At 51.7% G+C, this 19,299-nt stretch overlaps 8 protein-coding genes across 8 annotated transcripts; 4 read left to right on the top strand and 4 right to left on the bottom strand.

Moving 5' to 3' along the window:
* Positions 1-197: 197 nt before the first annotated feature.
* BDV59DRAFT_178540 (uncharacterized protein) lies at positions 198-3,335 on the bottom strand. Its single transcript, XM_073689790.1, has 5 exons — positions 2,828-3,335; positions 2,641-2,777; positions 2,027-2,556; positions 1,882-1,964; positions 198-1,822 (listed from the first exon to the last, which is right to left on the bottom strand). Exons 1-5 carry the CDS (start codon positions 3,247-3,249, stop codon positions 523-525), a joined length of 2,472 nt encoding a protein of 823 aa, XP_073547922.1. The 5' UTR covers positions 3,250-3,335; the 3' UTR covers positions 198-522.
* Positions 3,336-4,601: 1,266 nt separating this feature from the next.
* BDV59DRAFT_178543 (uncharacterized protein) lies at positions 4,602-6,762 on the bottom strand. Its single transcript, XM_073689791.1, has 6 exons — positions 5,964-6,762; positions 5,776-5,892; positions 5,514-5,704; positions 5,336-5,458; positions 5,200-5,280; positions 4,602-5,131 (listed from the first exon to the last, which is right to left on the bottom strand). Exons 1-6 carry the CDS (start codon positions 6,111-6,113, stop codon positions 4,711-4,713), a joined length of 1,083 nt encoding a protein of 360 aa, XP_073547923.1. The 5' UTR covers positions 6,114-6,762; the 3' UTR covers positions 4,602-4,710.
* A 33-nt stretch (positions 6,763-6,795) lies between these two features.
* Positions 6,796-7,313, top strand: BDV59DRAFT_32741 (uncharacterized protein). The gene has a single exon (XM_073696208.1). The coding sequence runs from the start codon at positions 6,925-6,927 to the stop codon at positions 7,252-7,254; it is 330 nt and encodes a 109-aa protein (XP_073547924.1). The 5' UTR covers positions 6,796-6,924; the 3' UTR covers positions 7,255-7,313.
* Positions 7,314-7,844: 531 nt separating this feature from the next.
* Positions 7,845-8,220, bottom strand: BDV59DRAFT_32794 (uncharacterized protein). The gene has a single exon (XM_073696210.1). The coding sequence runs from the start codon at positions 8,137-8,139 to the stop codon at positions 7,951-7,953; it is 189 nt and encodes a 62-aa protein (XP_073547925.1). The 5' UTR covers positions 8,140-8,220; the 3' UTR covers positions 7,845-7,950.
* An 82-nt stretch (positions 8,221-8,302) lies between these two features.
* Positions 8,303-10,817, bottom strand: BDV59DRAFT_202136 (LIM-domain binding protein-domain-containing protein; the record flags this gene model as incomplete). Its single annotated transcript, XM_073693970.1, has 5 exons — positions 8,303-8,839; positions 8,892-9,152; positions 9,203-9,517; positions 9,609-10,435; positions 10,514-10,817. 5 exons carry the CDS (start codon positions 10,815-10,817, stop codon positions 8,303-8,305), a joined length of 2,244 nt encoding a protein of 747 aa, XP_073547926.1.
* A 272-nt stretch (positions 10,818-11,089) lies between these two features.
* BDV59DRAFT_32830 (uncharacterized protein) lies at positions 11,090-12,325 on the top strand. Its single transcript, XM_073696211.1, has 5 exons — positions 11,090-11,157; positions 11,337-11,860; positions 11,952-12,004; positions 12,073-12,229; positions 12,303-12,325. The coding sequence occupies exons 2-4, from the start codon at positions 11,480-11,482 to the stop codon at positions 12,104-12,106; spliced, it is 468 nt and encodes a 155-aa protein (XP_073547927.1). The 5' UTR covers positions 11,090-11,157; positions 11,337-11,479; the 3' UTR covers positions 12,107-12,229; positions 12,303-12,325.
* A 70-nt stretch (positions 12,326-12,395) lies between these two features.
* On the top strand, positions 12,396-15,996 carry BDV59DRAFT_202137 (cyclohexanone monooxygenase; the record flags this gene model as incomplete). The annotated part of the gene is made up of 10 exons (XM_073693971.1): positions 12,396-12,464; positions 12,518-12,697; positions 12,772-12,937; positions 13,983-14,271; positions 14,322-14,531; positions 14,584-14,741; positions 14,796-14,891; positions 14,948-15,045; positions 15,100-15,502; positions 15,560-15,996. The coding sequence occupies 10 exons, from the start codon at positions 12,396-12,398 to the stop codon at positions 15,994-15,996; spliced, it is 2,106 nt and encodes a 701-aa protein (XP_073547928.1).
* Positions 15,997-16,049: 53 nt separating this feature from the next.
* Positions 16,050-19,280, top strand: BDV59DRAFT_32876 (uncharacterized protein). The gene has a single exon (XM_073696212.1). It carries the CDS (start codon positions 16,262-16,264, stop codon positions 19,142-19,144), a length of 2,883 nt encoding a protein of 960 aa, XP_073547929.1. The 5' UTR covers positions 16,050-16,261; the 3' UTR covers positions 19,145-19,280.
* Positions 19,281-19,299: the final 19 nt, after the last annotated feature.

Raw genomic sequence — 19,299 nt, forward strand, 5'->3', positions numbered from 1 at the left:
TACGCGAATCGAGATCATGGAGAGGATTTTAAATTAGATGATCGTTGGTTAAGAACAGTATAGTAGGTTCTATACTAACGTTCAACAACAAGAAACAGAAATTCATAGTTCCTTCAGCACTATGTATATACTGACCAGTATTTCTATTTCATAACAGGGACAAAACAAAAATAAACATGTCTTCTACAGGACGGCAGGGGGAGCGCCAGATCCGGCTCGCATTGCTTTCCTATGTGCTAATTAATATATGGGAGATTGCGTAGTTAAGGGATTGGCAGCGTTTATGCTGTTATATAGGGCCGTGGGTCAATAGATGTCCAACAAAGTATAGCGTTGTGTTCTCCCCCTCGTCTCAATGATGTCGTTTATCACATCAATACGCCCTTGACCACCTTTTCAGGTAATTCAAATTCATTGAGTTGCCGGTAAAGATACTTGCGAACAATATTAACCGTTCCTTAGAGTATCTCGAAGGCTGCAACGCATTAGAAAACCACATTCTATTCCCTATTCTTTACCTGCCTAACCTGCAGGCCATGATCCAGGTATACTTGGCTCGGCCTCATTTGTGTCATCCATATATCTCCCGGCACAATAGCGCGGAGGAAAGCGAAAGGTTTTATCCAAATAGAATGCAGCAATTGATTTCAGAAGAGGATAGTATTTGTAGTGGTTGGATTTCCACTCCAGCTCTTCAAGGTCAGCATCTGCAGATGCAATAGCGGCTACCATTTCAATATATCGGTGTAATTTGTTGTAAAGCAGAAAATCGTCTTTTAAGATCTCGTAGTAGTGGGTGTTTTCAAAGAAGTCGGCGTGGTAAGCACCGTCGAAGAACTCAAAATTTATGAGAATTCGGCTACCAAAGTTTTGATTCTCTTCGTCCACATGAAATGCGTTGATGAGGGAAGAACGGAGTATATGGAGTATCTCTCTGTACGACTTTGTCTTCAGAAGCAATGGATTTGCCGGCAGAGCTCCAGGCACCCTGGGTTCGATCCCGCTTGCGTTCTCTGAGACCTGAAAGTCGTCAAGAACCCAGAAGATGTCATTGAAGAACTGTTGGAGTTTCCGCTTCTCAAATTTCTGTTCGCGTGTTAGAAGATCTGTCACCCAAAACCGTTTGCTGCGCTCAATCTTCTTATCTGTCGCCAAGACTTCTTTCGGATTGATCCCACAATTTTTCAAAGAACTGGTCCAAATATCGAAGTTTCCAGTGAGCCTGGCAACATCAGTCGGTGTTCCATATAATTCTGAAGTCGCGAACAAGTCAGCACCATGCTGAATGAGCATCTCAATTCGTTTTCTCTGATTGATGCGATCATCTTCATTATAAATCAGCCCCCTATCCTTCCAAAATTGGGTCACATGGGCTAGAATCTCTGCCAAGTCGACATCGGGCAGTTCTGATTTTGATCTAGGACGTCGGGGCTGAAGAGAGGCGATAGCAGCATGGAGAGGGGTAAGTCCGTCCCACTGTGGGAGACGCCCGTTCGCAGAAATCGATAGGCTTGCTCCGTTTTTCAGGTGCCATTGAAAAACATCAAGGCTGGCCTTGGCATTCGAGGATATAAAAAAGAGAGCGGTGCGACCAAAGCAGTCTTGATCATCCAGGATCGGTAAGAATTCAGTCGCCATTAATCTCCATGGAAACTCAGTGCATGGCCGACGAGTCTGGCAGAAGGTGTGCCAAAGGTTTTGACCAGTGAAGTCGGGTGTCCAAGGATCAATCTGGCCTTTCTTTATCAACAAACGTAGAATTTCCCAATCTGCTTCATTGAGTGAACCTCCTTTGAGGTAACACCCGTATTGCAAAGGATTTCTGTTTTGTAGAAGTCACTTAGAACTAAAGGCAAGCGATTGTAGACTAAGGGAAATTACCTTCCATTATCATCAACAACCTGAGTATTCGCTCCAAGGTCAAGGAAGTAACGGACCAGTTCAAGATGGCTGTTCCCAGCCGCCTTCAAGATGAAAATTTCTGTCAGCCTACTATTTGATAAAACCCAGGTTTGGATATTCTCACCATAGCAATTAAAGAATGTCCATACTTGTCTGCACTGTTCGGCGAAGCCCTTCTCTCTTCCAATGTTTTCTTCACTGTTGTGACATCGCCATGACAAACATCCAGAAATATGCCCTCGTAGCTTGGGACGATTCGCACTGTTGCTAGGTTTTGCGACAGGTTCAATCCTCCAGTTGTGCTTGCGTGGAGCCTTGCTATAAACGCTTTGGAGATGAACATTGAAGGTGCAAATCTGAGTTTTATCTCTGTGTACGTGTTTTGTGGCCTTTTTCTGGAATCGCTTGCTGTGTTTTGCTTCCTCAAGATTGATACAGACAGCATTCCCAAGAAAAGATTGAACTGTTGGCTTCTGATCCGGAAGACTTCATGGTGTGCGCCCCGCCTCAGGGAACGTTGAGGTATTTCATGGGCAATTTGGTTGAAATCAGGTTGACTGCTTTGCGACCCCAAATCTTCATCAGTCTGTAATCGACAAGAGATACTAAGACGATTTTCTCGTAGGGAAATACACTGGGAACTCATGGGCAAAGCTGCATCCAGTGGCTCCATTAGCGTTCGGACAGCAACTGGTAGGGATGGCACAAGTTCATTTTCCAAACATCAGTACAACTTACACATGACCTCAAGTGAGCCCGTATCATCTGTCCATTTGGAGTTCGCGCCAGTCTTAATCACTGCATTTTCCATCCTTAATTCATCCAGCTTTCTTTCCATATTGGAAAGAGCCAAAGTTTGCTGGAAAGAAGTTTGACTATAACCAAAACTTAGTCGAGAGTACAGAGTAGAAACGGATCTACCTACAGTTGTGAAACAAGCAGAGCGAGAGACAGGTCATTTATTGTCTCCCTAAGAGATGCCCGTGCCGCTGAGAGTTGTTCCTCCAAAGCAGCACGTTTGAACGCATCCTTGACTTTTCGCGACCGCCCGTTGGGCTTCCTTGCCTCGACGTTCTGTATAATATCTTTGACTCTCTCCAATGAGGGTTTGCTGCGTTCCAAACATGCGATTACATCACGATCTCTAGGCTCTTGGATAGCCAACTTCCCGATAGCCGTGAGAAGTCGTTCAATATTCCCGAGGCTGTCCGAAATTTCTGTAGAAACGGAAGGGAGGTCACGGATGCGCCTCCAATAACGCTGCGCAGAATTTGTGACCTCTAATAATTCAAGCGCCAGTGAACAAGCCCCAAAAGCTCCCGCAACAATCCCAAATACTTCGGCCATAGTATTTCCTTAGTAAGTCAGTAAGGACGAGGCTTAGATATAAGCGAGAAAATCTAGTCGTGCGCGATTATGTTGTCAGGAGCCCATTATCGTGTGAGGGAGCATTTTCGTGGGTGGCCATGCTCTTATAGTCCCTAAGGCGCTTGTACACAGCCTCCACTTTGAACGTCTAGTCATATTATGCAATACCCCTGCAACACAAAGAGGGCAGTGTTCAGATCGGAAACCCATTTGAATTCGCAGCCACCAACTCAATGTGAGGCGGTATCAAATAAAATCCTCGCTTTAACGCTTTCTCTGGGAGCTGGGCAGAGCTATGTTAGTCCTCCTAGTTAGTGAATGGCTTAGCTTATGCGCGCCCGGGCGGGAAAAAAATTCACTTGCCATGTTGAAAAGTTTCGTGGGGGAGAAGATGGTTTTGGCCATCCTGAGGACAGGGACTCAGGCGGGCCAACAAGGGTGGATATTAGAATGGCTGGGCAACAAGCTCCAGACATAACCGGGGTGTTCATTGCTACAGCAAGCGGACAAGCGAAACCGTTGGCAAACCTAGGCTCTCAACTGCGGTCATTCTTGGCAGTTCACTTATGGACTACTTTGCAAAGGTAATGCCCCCTAGCTGAGTATTGGCAAACAGATGGCTGCCCACATATGTGGCTTGAAGAGAGAGATGCCAAAGTAAGCACTTTTTTGTCCTTACCAGACTATTGTCTATCTCAAGATACTCTGCCATCACAAGAGGCCAGGCGAAGGTATCGATTTATGTGCTACACACTTCAAAAACAGTGTGGTGGACGGCGCTGTGATTCCGTGGGCAGAGACAACAGCCAGAGCGACCAAAGGTTGAGACTGAGCATGTAGAAGCGTCAGCCTCGACGAAGACAGGGAAAAACAGGGTTGATTGGATGGGTGCAACGCCGGACGGAGCATACATAGGCAGAGATTGCGGGTGTGTGGCAGAAAATATGGCAAATCGCTGGCCTAGAACGGCCTCACGTAGCCATTCGTCTTTGCCTATCTCAATGTTTAGGGCTTGGAGACCTTTGAAAGTAACCACCGTTAGTCAGCAAAGTGGTCTTTCGCCCCTGGGGAACTTCTTCTCCATACTTTTCTGAAAATCAGTTGCATCGAACCGTTTCTTTGGAGTCGCCGTGGTTGGTATCGCTATGGTAAACCCTCAGACTGTACCACCGGAACCAACAGGACTTTCCATTTCAACCATCTAGCCCGCCGAGTAATCCCTGCATGCAGGAGTGGTCCTGCAGGGTCAACAGAACTGCCCTACGGACAGGAAGGAAGAACGTTGGGCATGCATGCAAATGTCATACGCAGCAAGATCATCGATTCAGACTTTTGGATTTTGAGTAAATTAATTATCATAGTAGGTGGTGTACATCAGACCCACATCTAGTTCTATCAAGCAGCAAATAACCTCCCTACGGATACAGCAAGCAACCCTCCCTACTCGTACTGGATATTAACCTGCCGGCTAACCATGATGTGGGCATTGGGCGTGTCCCGCGCAATGATCTGCGTCTGGCTATCGCCATCACTGAGCTCGCTATCGCGATTGTGGCCGCGCAATTCGCGCACATCCGTGGAGAACTTGCTCCCGTCGCCCTTGCGGTTGCCGGAGAGCTCGTAGGCCGGCGCAAAGCGCGACCCGGACCGGCCGTACGAGCGGCTGCCGTAGTTCCTGCGCACGGTCTTGTTGAGCACCGTCCGGAACAGCGGCCGCAGCGTCGCCACGTTGCCGACCACCATGCCCAGGGCGTTCTCGGCGAAACCCCAGATCACGACGTTCGCGACGGCGAACAGGAAGTCCGCCTGGTTGGTCAGGTTGACGGTGTACTTGAGCCGGACGCATGCGGAGACCGAGGCACTGTTGCTGCGTCAGTATGTTTCGAGGGCTATGACGGAGGGGGCCGGGCGTGGGCTAGGGCTACGTACAGTGCACCCAGACTCATCAGACCGATGATGGACGCCTTGGCGCTGCGCTCGAGTTGGACGTGCCATAGGAGCGGAATTGGCCTGGTACGTATCTGTTAGCGATGGTCGCCGCGAAAGAACAGAATAAAGGACGCACATCATGGCGGTGACCCAGTCGGTGACGATGTTGACGGCCGTCGTGGCGTAGTAAATGTCCGCGAGCACATAGGGCGGTTGACAGTGGCCGCCTGTCTTAAGGAGGCTCTTGTCCCAGTTGGCTCTGCGCGGGGTCAGTTGTCTGCGCGGAGGCCGCGGCGGTGGGCAGGGAGGCGTACTCGACGGGAATGCAGTTGATGAGAATGAAGATCAAGGCGATGATATTCATGGTCGCAAAAATGGCGATCATGCCGTACTGGATGTAAATGTACATCTTGCGGCCTTCGGCGACACGGATCAACATCCAGCTGATGCTGAGCTTGATGGGAATGATAGCGGCGACATAGCCGACTTCGAAGATAAGGAAGAACTAGCGAGGCGACGGTCATGAGCGCAATGGTCGCCAATGGAAGGTTGGCATTGATTTGATCGGCGGCATACCTTCTGGCCCTGGGCCTGGTAGATCTCGTTCCCGGGCTGCGCCAGGATATTGTTATGCACACCGATGCCGTTGTATGCGCCGCCCAGGCAGCCTGCTACGAGCACGCAGAACGGCGCCTGTAAGGGCTTCGTCAGTACGAATAAAACAAAAACGTCATTCTTCCTCCATAGAGCATGTCGGTACGCACCACAGCGGCGGTCATGATCCAGTCCTCCGCACTCCACGATTTTCTCGACACTCGGCAGTAGACGCGCAGGGCGTAGGAGACGAAGGCCAGGGCCGTAAGCATGATCACGGCACCGGCCAGCTTGGGCGCATCATTGGCGGAGATAGCCATGACTCGCGGCCGGGTTGGACGAGAAGTGGTGGACTGGGGAGATGCGGAGGGGAGAGCATCAAACAAGAAGGATCCATCTCCAGACGGGGGTTTCGAGATTAATAAGGGTTGGACTCGCCTTTCAGAGGGGAAGATCCGGCGTCCCAATCACGGTATACCCAGACCCATGGCCGTTCGACGCCGCCATCGTTGCTAGCGGTTTGATAAGCGTGCCAATCTGACTCGGTCAGGTTGAGGTGGACCTCCTACATGCTCCGCAATCGTAGTGCCTTGAAGATCTTTCCAGAAACTAGCAATCCTTTGAAATGAGAATCGAGATTCCCTTGGTCGGGTGCGGCCATCAGCTCCGCTAATCCATATTCCAACGCTGTCAAGCGGGGGTTTAATTTCCGCCAACCGATGTGCCAATGCTCTAACCCTGTAGTCTATTCTAGCGTTTTTACCGAGCCAGAAAAAACCAGAAGCTATGTAGGGCCAAGAGGCGGAGATTGCCGCTGGTCAACGCCCGTAATTTGCCTGACTGTGTGCGATTGCCACCGCGAGGCCGCTTTTTTTTTTGTTTTTTTGCCCCTTTGGCAGCCAAGAAAACAATTTGTAAATAGAAGGTCTACCGCGACGGGAAAATTCCGATAGTGGAACAAGCGTAAAAATAGAAGGGAGGAAAGAGTACATGAAATGGAGCCGTTAAACTGTCAGTTAGGGCTTGCGGCTGGGATTTCCCCCGTCTGAAACAACCGTCAAGGTGACGAGCTAATGACTCCGTGCCTCCGGGGGAAAAAGAACGGCCACGACTATCAGTTGCCAGCATGTGATGGCGCACTTGAGAGTCCCCGGGCTTGCATCGGGGAGCATTTCCCTTTCATGCGGTTCCACGATGACTCCGGGCGAGATCGATGGTGGTGGACAAGCGCCGAGGCTCCAAGACCGACCAAGCTCAAGCACGCACCCGCCAACACACAACATCTCAGGACGAAAAGCTTACCGACTCGCCAATGTGGATGCTACCCCAGAAGCCGGCGAACCCTCTGTTCTGGTTAGGAGACCAACCCTATCGTTCGTGGACGAGGCACAGGACTGTCATGAGACTCAGGCAGGTATCTGTCCAGTTGCCTCCATACGCATAAGTCTAGATTCTACCTAGTCTGGAACTAAGGACGGCCGATCGCAGGATTGGAAGATCTCTTCCTCCTGGTCATCGTCGGCAACAGCTGAGGTGGGCTGGGAGCCAAGATTAGCAGCACGAGATGGATGTCAATCGATTACCGCTTAGGGTTTGCTACCGAACCGAGTGCTCGGGCAAATCCGTTGAGCACATCACCCCCTGAAAGAGAAAAAATAGGGGGAGATCGGAGGGAGAGAGGGAAAAATCGGCAAAAGTTGATCCTTCTAAGATCATTTAAGATCCTCTTTTGGGATCCGTACAGAGTCCCTCTCTTCCACCCCAATAGTGGTACCACCTTTATAATCGTGGCGTTTCCTCGTTAATCTAAGTTCAATAACTTTATTCGAACCCAAGCCACCCGTTCGTGGTTTCATCTTAAGGATGGCTCTTATACGGAGGACATCTGTCGGAAATACATGGTCACGGGTCAATTCCAGTGATTGATCAATCCCACAAGGATACATTGCCGCCCAGCTCCAACCAGAACAGCACGAACTATTGAACTATCTCCAAAGAAAGAATCCCAACGCCAGACAAAGAGCAAGAGAAATTCCAATCGCCGGTAGTAGGTATAACATGGATATCACAAAACGCGCTCCTGCGTGGTAACAAAATCCGGTAGCGCTATTGGGAATCGGGCTCAAACCAACAAGAACAAACGTCGACTCCCAGCAATTATATGGGCGTGGTGGCGTGACAGACTCCGGTACAAAAAGGCAACACCCAAGGGAAAAGAATAAAAAATAAAAAAAAAATAAACAATAGACCCGGCTCCGCTCTCCAAATCATCAGGTGTAGTTGGTCATGCTGAGATCCAATACATCCCCGAAACTCATTATCAACATCAACCCAAAAGCGAGACATAACCCCATATGTTCAATAATTGGAACGCTTTCAAACCGAAGCATTCATCAAATCAGAAATAAGACCCAGATGATACGCCAACCCCGCCTCTGAAACACAAGATGCAACGGAAAAGCATGCGGGAAAAAAAAAAAGAAAACAAGACACTGCGACAAAAGCAATTCTAACCTTGAGCATTGGGCCTCTGCTTCTTGGGAACTCGAGGGCTTTGCTTGACAGTTTTCGGTCCTTGATTCACCCCGTTGACATCCGGACCGCCCCCTTCGTCCATTTCTGTCTTGACCGTGCTCGCCCGTCGACGCTTATTACTCACATTGGGGCTCGCACTGGCGCTGTGGCCTTGGCCAACATTCGGCTGCACTTGACCGGGAGGCATCATGCCGGGGGGTGCGACAATCTGGCTCTGCGCCGGGCTCGGCTGTGCGGATCCAGGGCCGGGATGGGGCGACCCATGGCCAACCGGCAAACCAAGATGACCCATCGCTGGGGAAGCGAATTGATTGGGCCCATTCATGTTGGGACCACGCGGGTTCTGGCCCGGTTGCATAGCGGGATTCATGGGGGTTGGCATGAATCCGGGTTGAGGGGTTGGCGTCTGCAGCGTATTGACAAGGTTGCGCAACGCGTCCGGAGGAGCTAGTTGCGGATTCTGCTGAGAGAATTGGAACAACATCTGCATCTGCGAGATCGTTTCGGCCACCTGAAGTTCACTGGTTAGATAATATCGTTACGGGGTCTCGAGAGAAACGAACCTCCAAGAAGCTCATCACGGCGGTTGGAACCCCATTAGCGGTAACCATCGATTCCGGTAGGGTGAGCGATGGTTGTTGCGCCTGCTTTTGCTGGGTGCGTTTGCCGGTATTCTTCGACACCTTGGGGCTCTGTTTCTGGTCCGCGACCTCCAGCACTTTATTCCGGGGCAAATATTCGGTATGGCTCATGACGACAATATCGAGCATCTCAATCTTATTGTTCATATCGAAATGGGCTCTCAGCGCGCCGTGGCTCACAAGCTATGGGCTGGTTAAAAGAGAGCACAGGATAATGGGCAGTGTAGACAGACCTGGGTATCATTGGCGAAATAATAGATGAACGTGCTTCGGTTGACCTCAACTATGTGGCCGCCGTTGTGCGAATCACGCTCGCGAGCGCCCTCAAGGAACATCTGAATACGCGTGATGCCGCTATTAAATTGCGTCAAGTACCAACGTGCAAGGGCCGGGGTGGCGATCTCAAACTGCTTAGAACCTGCTGAAGGATTATACACTCCTTGTCGTAATACACCGGAAGGAGAATAGAAGCGATCCACAAAGTTTTGCCAATACTGTAAATCAGACCCTTCGTTGGTCCGATTATTATTCGGGTCATCACTGCGACGCTGTATTCAGTCAGTAGGAGTCCATATAATCATGATACCGTTGTCGTCGTAGGGCATGGAGCGCGAACAACGACGCCGGGACGACACGTACATTACTAAACGCACTGAGGTGTTCTGCGAACGTGTTGAGACACAAAATGGATGCACCCTTCATATTCATCCGTTGTTGCATCAACATGGCAGCGTTGTTTTGTTGCTGCTGTTGCGCCTTCAACTGGGCCTCCTGCGCCGTCATCGGCTGCTGGGGTGGACCTTGCTGTTGGCCCTGTTGACCATGCTGAGCCTGCGGTTGGGATTGAGGCTGCTGCGGGGTGTGTTGCTGCTGGGCCGGTTGTTGCGACTGCGGGAGCGCCTGTGGGGGTGGGTTCGGTGTCGGCTGCGGCTGCGAGGACGGAGGCTGTTGCTGCGGAGGCTGTGAGGAGGGGGGTGCCTGGGGGTTCGGCTGCGGCGTGGCACTTCCCTGGTGCGGCGGCGGCCCCGGTTGAGGCTGGGGAGTGACACTTTGAGCATCGTGGACATTTTGCGGCTGAGCCGCGGCGCGTTGTTGCGGTGTTTGTTGACCAGGTTGTCCTGCATTTCCCGCCTGCTGAACTTGCTGTGCTTGGTGCGCCTGCGCGTGTTGTTGAGCTTGTTGCATGGCAAGGAAGTGTTGCTGCTGCTGGATGTTCTGGGGCTGTCCGTGGGGCATCTGCTGAAGGTGCATCTGCAGATTGACCGGTCGCATGCCGGGATTTCCTTGCATCGCCGCTATTTGAGCGGAGGCAATACCCTGGGTGCCATTGGGCAGTGATACGGGAAGGCCTCCATGCTGCTGCTGCTGTTGTTGTTGCTGTTGCTGCTGTTGGAGGAACATTCGTTGTCGGAGAAGCTGCTGCTGCTGCTGTTGATGTTGTTGCATCAATTGGGGGTTATTGGCGACTGAAGTGGCGGGAAATTAGAGTCAGTCCCAGTTGGAGCCGTGGACGCGTCGAGAAAGCCGTGGGGAGAAAAACTTACAGTTCTGCGGGAAATGTTGTTGTTGGAACAAGTGCGCCTGTGCCGGACCCAAATGCGAGAGAGCATGAGCCTGCATGGGACCGCCCGGGGCAGCAGTTGCTGCACCAGGAGGCATACCCCCAATCATTGGAGCGCCCTGGGTGACCTGGGGTCCTCCTGGAGCCGACACGCCGGGATGGACGGGTTGCACCATTCCGGCACCGGGATGAGCATTTGGGTGTTGTCCGGCGGCCAATGGATGACCAGGAGGCAACCCAGGATGTTGTGGCATGCCTTGATGGGCAGGGAATTGCTGCTGCGCCATCATCATCGCTCAGGATGGGACGAAGTCACCGATACCGGGGACTCCTGCGGTTCGGGGTAAGGGGGAGTCACGACGACGGAGGAGAGACGCGGAGGTTGCAAGGAAGGAGAAGGAGAAGACACGTCGGAGGAAGGCAGAAGAAGAAGAGAGTCTTGGGGGTACGGAGAGAATGAAGATGGATGGTCCTCCGGGTTGAAGAGGACAAGCGTCTGTCGGGACTCGACAGAAAAGCGCGCTTGACGTGGAGGCACAACAGGGCCGCTTTTAGCGTCGGAGCGGAGGCCAAGACGCAGCTGACAATAGCATGGATCGACGGGAGATGGTCGATTGCTGCGAACAAGCCGGGGTCAGAGGGAAGCGATATTGGATCGAGATGGACGACGCGATGGAAGGGGAATATCAAAGACGCGAAATAATACGAGAGGTAATGCAATGGTAATGGAAGAAGTCCCGTCGGTGTGGAGGAAATGAAGGAACGGGAAGATGTGGAGGGGCTAAAGGGGGCAGAACAACACTTACTGTCGATGATTAGCCGTAGCGGAGATCGCTGGGTCGGATGGCCAGGACCACCACACACACCCTGGGTATAACGAGGGGAAGAGAGAGAGGAAAGGGGAGGAGGAGGAGAGGATGAGGATGAGGGTGCAGGGGGGCGAGAGAGGATGCGTTGGGAGGATGCGGACGATGGAGGTTGGAAAGAAAAAAAGATCTCCGAGTCGGTCTCGCGTTGCGGCCTGAGGCTGTCCGCCGATCTGGCGAATCACGTCGTGGAGGTCACGTGGTCCGGGGAAAAGTTCCGCCGGTATCTTTTTTTCTCTTCATCGAGCTCGAGGTACTTAACCTCGTCTCTTCCTCTTTCACTTTCTTCCATCTGTCTTCTCTTTCACAATATCTCACTCCTCCTTCTCTCACCCTCTCATCCCAGCGATCTCTACAGTATATTGTCAACGACAGCTTTGCATCCCCTATCTGGTCTGATCTGCACGTACAGATCATACCACTCACTAACGATCAGCTCACTAATCCCTGCAACACATCTCATGGTTAGTCCCCCTCCTCATCTCCCGCCTTTTTCCCCATTTCGAAGATGACAACAACCTCTTTCTTCTTTATCACCTCTGAATCGTCCATGAGGAGATCCTCGGACCTTCCTTTCCCGGTTGGTCTGCTACTTGCCAGTATATCTAGTCTGAGAAAATCTCAATCACCAATCTCACTCGTCTACGGTTATCAACATCAGCTAACCTTGCGTCAGTCACAGGTCTCCGATCCTCACTGTCTTTATATAGCTTAAGAATAGCAATGCAGCGTCCATATCTTCTTGAGAGCGATGTCTACATTTTACCCGTAAACGTGTACAGTGTACCGTGCATAGCTATGCACGATCAACTGCAAAACAGGTCTCGGCGGGCGTGCGTCTCCCATGGATCCAGCACTCTGTATCCCACAAATAAGGTTTACATGTAACAGGAATGGCCCATCCAGAACCTGTTGCAAGCCATAAGCCTTCCATATAATAACTACAATCCCCATGTCAACGAGCCCGCAAACCCACAAACTTCCAACTCCTCCCCCAACATGCCCAAAGCCTTAGACGCAGTCACTCTCCTAGGAGCTGGTGTCCAGGGCCCTCGCCTAGCGTATATGGTAAGAGATGGACAGTTCGCGGTCCGACCCTGCAGCGGTTGATTTGTCTTCAGTGGTCCAGTCTCGGGAAGCCAGTATATCTCCTGGACAACGACAAAGCTCAATTACCTCGCGCAAAGAACAATCTCGAGAGTCTACGGTCTCGACTGCCCACCACCACCCACAACTCCGTGGTCTTCGACGTGACGGACAGTTTAGACTCAGCTCTCGCTCGTTCATGGCTAGTAGTCGAGGTAAGGATAGTGTTACATCCAGGCATGATCAGTATCTAATTATGGGCGGCATGTTATCGACTGGGAGGTAACAGTGCGTCCCAGAGTCACTGTCTTTGAAACAGTCCCTACTCCGAAAGCTGGACAAAGCCACCAGTCCGGACACTATCATCGCATCAAATTCAAGTAGCTATACCATCCCTGATATCTCGAACGGTCTTGCTCTGGGGTCGAAAGACCGTCTTGTCAATATGCACCCATGTAAGCATCGATTAGATCGGGTAACTTCGAAGCTGTCCCCAATAACTGCTGTCTAGTTCTGCCCCCAGAGATACCCGGTAGGTCAAGACTCAAAAACAACTATGACATAAATGACTCTTGTGTCTATACACAGCTATCGAAATCATGGGAACCAAAGAAACAAGATCAGATATCATTCCCAGACTGATGCAAGAAACCGAAGCTCATGGGTTCAAACCTTTCCACGTACGGAGGATGTCATCAGGTTTCATCTTTAACAGGGACGAACGCCGTTTACCTTCGTTCAAATCAGTCCTAACACCTGCTGCAGGATCTGGGCATCTACCAAACGAGAAACTCTCGCCACCATCGAGGAAGGGGTCGCGACTCCCCAAGAGGTCGACCAAATATTCCGATGTGTTACGGGGATCCACAAAGGTCCTTGTGAACAGATGGATGCTATCGGTCTGGATACCGTCTTATGTATCGAAGATCACTATGCAGCCATACATCCTGGCCTCCCAGAAGGCCCTCGGAAGCTCCTGGGCAGGATGGTTTCTGCTGGGAAACTGGGGGTTAAAACCGGGGCCGGATTTTATTCCTATGAAAGCAAATGACAATATCTCTGTTTTACGGTATATGACTGCGATTTATTCAAATATACCGCGCTTCCATGGTCATTCTAAAATCATTTAAATGGAAGAGACTACAGTCGCGGATATGTCCAAGACTTTGGGGAGAACAAACTTTGAAGGAGCGTATATAGAAATTTACGGTTCGAATACGTGATCAATCTAAAATTGTAAATAGAAATCGTACAAAAGCTGAAGCTTGATTCAAACAATAACTCACAACCGTTAAATATATCAAGGCCGCAACCTATTTAAATAATGAGTCCACCGTCTACCTAGGTCCTGCGGTAATATCATGCGGGGTAAGTGAGGTTCAAATAGTGAGTATATATATCAAAGCATACCACGTTGCATTCCATCGCTCAACTTATACATAAAGACGACACAGCACTAATTTCCCCATAAAGAATATCTACAAATTCATATAATGACAGTTACCAACCCGACCCAAAATGGACCTACCAAAACCCAGTACACGGTGCAAGAAACACCCCTGGGAGCAACCAGACCTATCCGTATCATCGCGATCGGTGCTGGGGCATCCGGCTTGAACCTAGCACATCAAATCGACAAACACATGTCCAATGTCGAGCTGACAATATACGAAAAGAATCCCGACGTGGGGGGCACCTGGTATGAGAATCGCTATCCGGGATGCGCGTGCGATATCCCATCGCACAACTACCAATTCACATGGGCAACCAATCCGGACTGGAGTGCTTTGTATGGACCAGCTGTAAAGAAATCCACTCCTCCAACTGACAAGTACGTAGCTATTCGCAGGCACCCGAGATTCTCGAGTATTTTCGCAACCTCGCCCGGAACTACGATCTATATAAGTATGTTAAGCTCAACCACCGCGTAGTCGGGGCCTGGTGGGAAGAAGACGGAGGTGTCTGGAGACTCCAAGTCGAGAATGCTGTCACCAAAAATGTGTTTGATGACTATTGTCACTTCATGATCACAGCGTCCGGGGTCCTGAAGTACGTTATCTACTAGCGGCTGTCTGACCTTTTCGCTCACCATGACACATAGCAACTGGAAATGGCCTGATATCCCAGGACTTCACAGCTTCAGAGGGGAGCTAGTGCACAGTGCTGCGTGGGACAACTCTGTCTCATGGAAGGGGAAAACTGTGGCTGTTCTAGGCTGCGGATCCTCAGGTGTCCAGATTGTCCCTACAATCCAACCTGGTGGGTTTATACCGTCTGTCTGAATGGAAGCATGCTGAGTACGCGGTTTTCCAGATGTTAAATCCTTAGTTACCTTCATCCGAACCCCAACTTGGATCACGGCGGGTTTCGCCCAGAGCAAAGCAGGTCCAGGAGGCTCGAACTTTCTGTGTATACATCCCACAAAAGCAATGCCGCCAGAAGATGCCGAGCTAAGACTGTCTTAGTTTCTCCGGAACAGAAAGAAAAGTTTAGATCGCAGCCTGAGGAGTATCTCAACTACAGGAAGGACGTCGAGTCAGAGCTGAACAAGAGATTCAGATTCGTACGTCCATGTGTATTCTCCTATCACCTCAGTAGCTAACAACTCCTCCGACAGATCCTTAAAGACAGCCCGGAGCAAGAACAAGCAAAGCGCTTCTCCACCAACGAGATGGTAACCAAGCTGGGAGCCGGCTCACCGCTGTTGAAGCATATAATACCTTCCTTCGGGGTAGGTTGTCGGCGTCCAACGCCCGGCAATGGATACCTTGAGGCGTTGGGGAAGGAAAACGTCCGAGTCGTCACGGATGCCATTGCTGAGATCGTGCCAGAAGGGATCAAGCTTACGACGGGGGAGATAATCCCCGTGGATGTATTTATCTGCGCTACTGGGTTTGATATCAGCTTCCACCCTCGCTACCCTGTCGTAGGCCGTAATGGGGCTAGTCTGAAAGAGCAGTGGAAACAGTTCCCCGCCGCATATCTCTCACTGGCGGTGCCGAACTTTCCAAACCACTTTAGTAAGTACGCGGAAAGATACTTGGTGAACGAATCGCCGTGCTAATTGCAGCCTTCAGTGTTCCTCGGGCCAAGTTCCCCCGTTGGCCACGGTTCCATACTTCCTATCATCGAGCACGCAACCAAATATATGCTTCGCATGATCCACAAGTGCCAAACACAGGGCGTGAAGTCAGTAGAAGTCAGCCAAGAAGCTGTTGATGACTTCGTCGAACATACGCAGACGTTTTTGCAGCGGACAGCCTGGAGCACCCACTGCCGGTCGTGGTTTAAAAACGGCACCACCGACGGTCCTATTGTGGCGCTGCATGCTGGAAGTCGTGTACATTGGTTTCATATGCTAGAAGAGCCACGACACGAAGACTACCGGTGGGAGCGGATTCAGCGCAACCGGTTTTCGTACCTGGGCAACGGATTCTCCACGAAGGAAGACGCTGGGAAGGATACCGCGTACTATTTTGACCGGCCAGACACTGGGTTTGAGTTCGCCCTGTGATGTACACTGTAAGGAGGCATACCGCGATGTATCGAATAGGACTGCATGGAGCTGTAAAGAAGCATGGACAGTACTAGTACCGAGGTAGACATACGCAGGATGCAAGCAAAGTGGCAATTGATACCGTGAGCAACCACGTGACCCGGAACCGCCCAGAAAGGAATCACCGCCAATCCTGAAGAAACGACAGCCACCACGATTTGCCCGACTATCCTCCGCCATTTTCCCTCATCGCCGAGTCCGGTGGCTGTATTTGCCCCGGAGGATGTATTCGTCAATGCAGCGAGGCAGGCTGCTTTCGACTTTGGCTCGTCCCTGCCGTTTCGTCGCGCACCGCCGCTATCCCGCTGCTGTTCCCTCGCGTCGCTTTCACCTCTCGACCGGTTGGCGATCATCGGCGCCCTCTGATCCCCTTGGAGCACCGAGTTCGACTCCCGAGAACGTCGCCGACGATATCCCGCCGCTCAATGCTGGACACAGCGTCGCTGGACAGAGTACTTCACCAGTAACAACGCCGCCGATTGACCGGTCCGGGAAGAAGGATGCGAGTCCGTACGGGTCGGCCGTGCGAAGGGCATTGAGGAATAAGAAACCGGCGAAGGAGTGGACCGTGCCAACTGCAACGGTTCCCAACTGGTTTTATGAGCGGAATACGCTGGTCTATGGCGGCGAGCATGAGGCTACTGCGGAGTCACCAGAGCAAGTGAAAATCGCAACGACAGAGGAAACAAAGGAATCATCTGCTGCAGCACTGGCCCAAGGTGGTAGCGGCGATGAACCGACCCCGTCTGGCGGGGCTGGTCGGAGTGAGAACCGCTATGCTCTGACCGAACCGCTGTGGGAGGAGCTGGTCGCGTCTGCACGAGCCGGTCTGCGGCTGCCGCCTTCCAAGTACGCCAAAGAGCCCTCGGCGCGGAAGTCGCACTTGGTCCTGCAGTATCCGGGTAACGATGGCATATTATTCCTTGACGCGGTGGTGAAGAGGCTCTCGCGGGAACTGGGTGTCGACTTGGTCACACTCAACGCCCAGGATATCGCTCAGCTATGCACCGAGCAGGACCTGGCTGATACGGGGACAACAACCGCGATCAGGTCTCTTGGTTACGAGGTTTACCGTCCGTCCTTGACGGAGCCTTGGCAGGAGATGGGTGACAACATGAACGAAGGAGAGGTCGACGATGCGGACGTCATGGATACCCCGATGTCTTCACGCAATTTTCGACCAAGTCTAAAGAGTCCGAAGTTCATCACAATTGAAAGTTCGCGAGACTCGGGCGACATTCCGTTGCCTAATTTCCTCGGCTTGAAGTCCTTGGTGGCGTCCTTTAATGGCCCTCTGGATAATGCGGGCCCTTCGTCACCGGGCAATGTTGATCGTGCGGAGGATAGACGGTTGCAACTGATCAATGAGATTATCTCATCTGCCAGCAGGCCACAGCAACCGGTGGAGGAAGACCCATCAAAGGATTCTGAAGAGGCGAAGCCTCAGCAGACGCGCGATGTCATTGTCCAAATTCAGGATTATGGGGAAATCCAAAGCACCCGCGAGGGGGCCAGATTTATCTATCTGTTACAAAAAGCGATTCAAGACCGGAGAAGATCGGGCTCCCGCGTGCTCTTTGTCGGCACAGCAGCCCAGGACGCTGCTCCCGAGTCCGACACATCCAGACTTATGCAGAATGCATTCGACGATCAGTTTTCACAGATGATCGTCGTAACCCCCGCGATGGAGGCTGCGATGGCAGAGAACGTGTTCACGGAAGATCGAAAGAAGCGGACACTTGACATCAACATTCGGCATATCCAGGATTTGCTGAGAACACGCCTCAACGAAAGTCCGTCTGCAGCGAGAGACGACATCTTCGGCAATCGTTCTTGGCCTTTGGATGCAGCGATCCTGAAGGAATCGGGTCTGGACGAGCGCTATTGGTCCTACAGCCAAGTGCATTGGGCCACGACACTTGCCCTTGGGAGTCTCGAAGCCGACGAACCCCTTGGGTTCGAGCATATTCGTCGAGGAATCGAGATGATGCAGAAAGCTGATCGAGTGAAGAGTGACTGGCTGCAAGAGAGGACGCCAAAGACGAAGAAAACGACAGACACAGGCAATGACCGTGAGCAGTTACTGAGCTCGCTGCGCAAGACGTGCAACTCGCACGAGAAGAAACTGTTGAATGGCGTTGTCGATGCCAAAAGCATCCGCACCACATTTGCGGATGTGCATGTTCCGCCGGAGACTATCGATGCCCTGAAAACGCTCACCTCGCTCTCCCTCATTCGACCGGAAGCATTCACCTACGGTGTGTTGGCTACCGACAAGATTCCCGGGCTTCTTCTTTACGGCCCTCCCGGCACAGGTAAGACCCTCCTTGCCAAGGCTGTCGCTCGCGAAAGTGGTGCCACTGTCCTGGAAGTCAGTGGCTCCGAGGTCTACGATATGTACGTTGGCGAGGGAGAGAAGAATGTCAAGGCCATCTTCACTCTCGCCAAGAAGCTGAGCCCCTGCGTGGTATTCATCGACGAAGCGGACGCCATTTTCTGTTCGCGAACTGGGGCCAGCAGCCGCACCTCTCACCGGGAGCTCATCAACCAGTTCCTCCGGGAATGGGATGGAATGAACGACCTCTCAGCATTCATCATGGTGGCTACAAATCGACCCTTTGATCTGGATGACGCGGTTCTCCGCCGATTGCCCCGGCGGTTGCTCGTTGACCTGCCGACAGAGCAGGACCGGTTGGCGATCTTGAAGATCCATCTGAAGGAGGAAACCCTTGATAGCTCGGTGGATCTTGCAGAGCTGGCGCGACGCACTCCTCTGTACTCGGGTTCGGACTTGAAGAACCTTTCGGTGTCGGCAGCGTTGGCCTGTGTCCGTGAGGAGAACGAGCTGGCTGCCCAGCACCAAGGAGACGAACCATATGCGTACCCTGAACGACGTACCCTCACATGGACGCACTTTGAGCGCGGCATGGAAGAAATCAGCGCGTCGATCAGCGAAGACATGTCTTCTCTCTCGGCGATCCGCAAGTTCGACGAGCAGTATGGAGACCGTAAGGGCCGGCGCAAGAAGAGCCCGGGCTGGGGCTTCATGCCTGCAGGACTCGAAGAGGCTTCATCCGACGCAGCGCGCGTGCGGAATGACCTATGAGCTTGTTTGTGTTTCTAGACTATGGGTATCGGATGGGAGGTATAGACTGGGAATCTTTCACGGGATGAGAGACGCTGTACAATAGTATTTATTTAGTGACACGACCACATGTACCAATATATGGGCCTTTCAGGGAGGTGTATATTTTTGCTAAT

Source organism: Aspergillus ambiguus, assembly GCF_047715705.1.
Source record: "Aspergillus ambiguus strain CBS 117.58 unplaced genomic scaffold BDV59scaffold_16, whole genome shotgun sequence".
Taxonomy (NCBI): Eukaryota; Fungi; Ascomycota; class Eurotiomycetes; order Eurotiales; family Aspergillaceae; genus Aspergillus; species Aspergillus ambiguus.